This window comes from Belonocnema kinseyi, chromosome 5 (assembly GCF_010883055.1).
Source record: "Belonocnema kinseyi isolate 2016_QV_RU_SX_M_011 chromosome 5, B_treatae_v1, whole genome shotgun sequence".
Classification (NCBI taxonomy): Eukaryota; Metazoa; Arthropoda; class Insecta; order Hymenoptera; family Cynipidae; genus Belonocnema; species Belonocnema kinseyi.
In genome coordinates this window covers 113,468,757-113,474,629 of record NC_046661.1, presented here as the reverse complement: position 1 = coordinate 113,474,629, position 5,873 = coordinate 113,468,757, and the positions used below count along the sequence as shown (strand labels likewise).

At 34.8% G+C, this 5,873-nt stretch overlaps 1 protein-coding gene across 2 annotated transcripts in view; it reads left to right on the top strand.

Moving 5' to 3' along the window:
• LOC117173370 (protein NipSnap) overlaps positions 1-3,603 on the top strand; it is a 31,361-nt gene extending 27,758 nt beyond the window's left edge. Inside the window, exons 3-6 of one of the 2 annotated variants that reach the window (XM_033361889.1) lie at positions 2,371-2,539; positions 2,617-2,884; positions 2,977-2,985; positions 3,207-3,603. In XM_033361889.1, coding sequence (XP_033217780.1) covers positions 2,371-2,539; positions 2,617-2,884; positions 2,977-2,985; positions 3,207-3,355 — 595 coding nt within the window. In that variant the 3' untranslated portion in view covers positions 3,356-3,603. The remainder of the gene's footprint in view (positions 1-2,370; positions 2,540-2,616; positions 2,885-2,976; positions 2,986-3,206) is intronic. The other variant, XM_033361890.1, reaches the window with a different exon arrangement.
• Positions 3,604-5,873: the final 2,270 nt, after the last annotated feature.

Genomic DNA, 5,873 nt, shown 5'->3' with positions numbered 1-5,873 from the left:
CCAAAAGACTCCCAACGAGCATCAACCCCACTCTTTCAATCTGGCCCAAGGAGGCGGAGACAATTAGGTGGAGGTGGTAGGAACAAGGGTAATAGTAGAAGAAAGGCAAGGTATGACGTGTCGAGTAATTTTCGGAGAGACAGATTCTTTTCCGAAAACCCCAATATTGAGATTTTACTGCCTTTTTTGCTTTTGAAGGTCGGGGTCAACTGCGAACGACAATTTTCCCAACTCGAAGGGATTTTGGAAGTCCGTTAATCCTTCGACCTTGAGCCGGCTTGTAATAAAATTTATTGCTATGTTTTCCATCGAGACTTTAGTTGCAAAAGGTGTTCATCTTAACGTTTACCGCCCTCAAGATTTTGGGTAAAATAATCCTGAGTAATTTACAGGGTTTTAGAAAACTACGGCTACGTCTGATTGAAGGTTGGAAACAGATGGAAAGAAAGTAAACGGAAAAAACCAGCGATTTGTGAAGAATGCTCTCAAACGTCCCAAAGTCCCCTGGGAATATTCTCCAGTACCTAAGACATTCTTTATGCTATGATTGAATATATTAATATGGAAGAATCTACAATGAAATTGGTAGTTTGGGTGACATTTATGTTAGGAAACATACACACAAACACAGAACATATAAAGTGGAACTATAATTATTAGTCGAGTAACTTATATTCTTTCTGCATCCATAGATATTATACATATGTATTTATAAAAGAAAAATGTGGGAGCTGAAGACATCCTGGGACAACACAACGCCAACAAGCATCGTGGCACTTACGCCCATATGCACTGACTTTTTTCCTAAACCTACTTTCGGGTCGAACTGGACCAAAATCTTCTGCAGGAACATGATTTAGGGGAAAACAAGTAGTTTAAGCCAATAAACCGATTTTCGACAATTTGGCACTTACGCCCGTATGCAGTGTGGCCCTTCAATTTTAAGAGTACACTAATCCTGCGCTGGAGAGCCACCCGATTCACGTTTGACTGCTTCTACTATGGTACTTTCTCAAGTAATAAAGTTCTTCAATGATTCTTGGTTATGATATTTTTCAATTCGAGAACAATTTTTAATTATTTTAACAACTTTTATGAGCAAAAAAAAGTATCGTAGCAAGAATTCATCGGAATAACATTTTTAGTCGATTCCGTAAACAAAAATTGAACGCATTCTTTGAAAAATAGTGAAACTCTGAATTTTTTATGAATATTGTTTATTTAATGACCAATTGTTGTTCGAAAACTTTTCCGTTATTGATATTTTCAACAACAATTATCTCGTAAACCGTAAGAGATAGATAAAAATCGATGTCATTTAGGAGTTTTCAGTACCACATATACAACAATCAAATGATATCCATAATAAACTGACATCATTTTTATCTATCTCTTGCGTTTTACGCGATATTTCTTCATAATAATAACAATAACGCTAATCTTTATTCGGAACGTTCCAGTGGAACATTCCCAAGCGGCGGACATTTCACACGTTCCGAGTACAGTTTCGCTGAAATATTCCGCAGGTTTCCGCGGAACGTTCCATGCGACGTGAACGAGAGTAAATTGCTTAAAGGTTTAGATTTCGTATAGAATTGCCATTTTTTGATGTGGGGGTACTTTTCGGGGCACCGAGGTGATATAGCTTTTTCTTTACATTTACCAGACCCCACGGAAATTACTTAAAAAACGAAAAAAAGTGGATATTTTTACTTGCGTAAAAATGCTACTTTGCACGTCTGTTTAGCAACCATTACACTATAAATAATAAGTTTCCCTTGAAAAAATCACTACAGAATATTAAACTTTATTTTATAAATTTTTCTGATTATTTTTTCACGCAATATACAATCGGGGAATCCCGTTTCTCTATTATTTTAGTAACTATATGTAATCTAACTAATTGTCAATCTTTTGCGGATGTAATCTTCAGGCCTGAACAAAAAATAATGGCTGCAAATAACTTCGCAAAAAAATTGTAATTGCTATTTTAGGATTTGAAACCGAATTAGGGGAACATTGCCCTCCAGAACGAAAGTAAATTTTCCTATGCATTCTAGAACTACCCTAATGTCTGCTCGGTCAACCTTTGAATGTACTTTTACTTTTTTTTTTAATAATTCGAATTCTGAAAACGTTTTTTTTTTGCGTTCCTGATATTTTTTCATGTTAGTTGCATGGGATTGCCGAGACAACCTTCATTTGTTAATGATAGGCCCTTCAATTTCTATAGTTCTTTGTTTTTTGTAGTTTCGAATTAAGTCCACAGTGGAATATGTCCCAAATAGGTTCAATAAAATTTTCCAATTCTATACACTTAACTATTGATCTCTTAATATTTTTCTAAGCCAATAATTAATATTGTTGCAGTCAAGAAAATGTGAATCTCATTCATTCCAAACAATCTGAACTGAAATGCGAACTCGTTGGTTCATGGGTCGTGGAAGTAGGAGATCTCGATCAAGCACTGCACTTATGGCAATACACCGGAGGATTCGAGCGTGTTGATCGAGCGCAGGTCATCTTGTCACAGCATGCTGTAAATAGTTCTCCCTCTTAATCTCTAAAATGCAAAATCAATTTGCAATTCAAAATTTGTATTTATTTTTTATTCAGGACTATCAGCGTTTGCTCAAGGAGCGTGGAAATTTCTTGAGATCTCGGCATTTACAGTATCTTTTAGCCTTTAGTTACTGGCCTCAAATATTAAAACGAGATCCCTCGAACAAATACGAAATCCGGAGTTACAGTCTTAAACCGGGCACCATGATAGAATGGGGAAATAATTGGGCCAGAGCCATAAATCACAGACGCAGTAATGATGAAGCTTTCGCTGGATTTTTCTCACAAATTGGACGTCTTTATAATGTTCACCACATTTGGTGTAAGTTTCATAGTCATAGAAATTTGAGAACAAGGTTTTTATTTTTTACTCACTGGTGGCCACATTATTTATAATTTCCATCAATTTTGTAGGTATTCCAGGTGGGAATTCCAATCGTGAAATCTCAGGTTTGACATTCCCTGAGTGTTGTTTTAACCTGCAAGCTTCTAATTTATCTTACTCCTTGTTTTATTTTTAAGATTGTAGCTAACAAGTTGACCTATTTTCGAATTTTTACCGGTGGCCACCATTTGCAGAAGACAAATTGTGATATCAGTGGACCATTTTAATTAAAACGCATTTAAAATTTTGTAAATTTCAGGTTACAAGGATTTGCAGTCGCGAAAAGAAATTCGAGAGAGTGCATGGCGTTCTCCAGGATGGGACGAGTGTGTGGCATACACTGTTCCACTAATTCGAGAAATGCATTGTCGAATCCTGAACCCAACTTCCTTCTCTCCAACCCAATAGATTCCATAATAACTGGCCAATTTCTTTGATTGTATATTACAATTATTTAATCTGACACTGTAATATTGTATAAAAATAGGGCTTATGAATACGAACTTCAATGTCAAGAGACAAGAGTAAGTAAATCGTAAAATGAAAGGAAGGATCATTGATGGGACCGAGAATCATGTAAATCAAATTTCTTAATTATTGTTATTGTTAGATGCTGAGGCATAATTCTGTAAGATAATACAAAACTATATCCGAAAGTCTACTTTTATTCCAAACCTAAAATGAGGCTACAATAAAGTTTTACCACATTGGCCCATAGTGAAAATGTTCTCGAGAATATACGTAGCATTCAAGCTCAAACAGAATATTTAAGGGCTTATGATATTTACAGTTTCCCCGGCTTTTTTCCACAAAAATGAAAATTTTTAAAAACTGAATTCGGAGATGCTATAAAATATCATAACGGACGTCCCCGGACTCTTTTTTGAGGGATAATAACAAAAAAATGTATTGTGCTAAATAAAAATGTTATGCATATGCATTATTTTGAGGTCAGTTCGTTTTTCATCTCTGCCTTTCCGATAATCTGGAAATTATTTATGAAATAAACTTTTTTGATTGGCTGCAAACAAGGTTAGATCCGGGAGATTAGTTACTATATTTATTTGTGAGTCCAAAGTTTTCGGCCAAAAATATTGTGTAGTTTGGAAGTAACGCTCGGGTAAATTGTAACACACATAACCTCGAAATATACACGCACGTTGTTAGCAATATCAAAAAATTTTTGATAAAAAAACACAAAAAAAGTATGTGGGGACGTCCGTTAGCATGTTCGCTATCATTTCTCAGATTTTGAAGGCAAAATATTTCTTATCCTAGGAAAAAAGCCGGGGGAATCTGACACTGAAAAAATCGATACTAATTCCTAAGCGATATGCAAATTAATCACGTTTTGCTAAATTAAAACTTTTTTGAATTAACCTACAAAGAAAGTGTGCGGGACGTCCGTTAGCATGTCCGCTATCATTTCCCAAACTTTTAAGACAAAATATGTATTATTCTAGAAAAAAGCCGGGGAACCTAAAACTGGTAAAATCGACAATTTTCTAAGTATCACATGCCCTTAAGAGAATTTAAAGCATTTATTTTGCATACATATGTATGTTTTTGATTATATGAGGGTGGGTTTAAAAGTGCGAGTGATAACGCCATTAGCGCATATTGATGTTATTTTCAGTTAGCGGAATCTCTTATAGAAACGCACCAAGTTTCAGCCAGATTCTAAGGTTCAAAAAAATATTCAATGAACTGATACAGTAAGGTCGATAATATACGTATTTGACTATGTCACGTTCCCTTAAGGCAATGTGACGTGTGGGTGACGTGACCAGATTCCTATCTTACCACCAATTTATTGTATTTCGCAACTTATTTTCACACGAAGCGCCACATCGAGTTGAAAATTTGGGATAATGAATAAGAATCACTAAGAAAGGTGGGTATGGTCCAAAATTTTAATAATTATGAAAAAAGCAACAAAAAAATTATTTACAACAAAAAACTTTTTTCATAATTATACAAATATAGTACAAGACCCACCATTCTTAGTTCATTTTGTTTAGTATACCAAATTTTCAACTCGATGTGGCGTTTTGTGTGATAATAAGTTGGGAAATAAACGACGTGGCGATAAGGTAGGAATCTGGTTACGTGACCCACTCATCACATGGCCTTAAGAAACTTTTTTTGTAATTAAAATTTTGACTGAAACTTCAGAAGACCATAAATTATGTTTATGCACTTCATTTGTGTAGGAATTTCGCTAGAAATTATTATCAAACAAATTAAAACTGGGAACATTTTTTTTATATATTTTCTTTGTAGCTTGACATTTTTTTAACCTAAGAACTTTTTTTAATTGTGTAAAATATCGGCTTCAAACTTCGAGAAATACAAGAGCTGACAGTAAATTACGTTTTTTAGATTTCGCAGATATTTCAAGCCTAAAAAAGTTCTGACTTTAAAAAAATGTCAAGGTTAAAAAGAAAATATGTCGAAAATTAGTCCCAGTTTGCATTCTCTTTGTAAAAAAGTTGTTAAGTTAAAAAAAAAATCATTTAACTAATAAAGTGAGATCGGTAATATATTTATATGAGTGCATATACGAATTTTTAAATTCTGAATAAAATTAGCAAATTAATGTATATTCTTTCCAACACATTAGTATTTTATGTTAAGTAAAACTCAGTTTTATATAATAGTAGAACGTTTCCCATCACCTGAACTTAGCGTAATACAATTCACACTTATATTTTTTGTCAATATTTGGTTGAATTTGTACCATCATGCGAAAAAGTCTGGGGTCGAGTTGCGGCTCGGGTAGGAAAACACAGCGAGTGGTGCCTTCTTTTCCCCTCCATGCTAATACGTTCTCCGCTTCTCGTCGTTCAAGAGCAGAAGGTAGTAGCATGAGGCGGAAGGCACCACCCGCTGTGTTTTCCTGACCTAGTCGCAACTCGACCCCCGC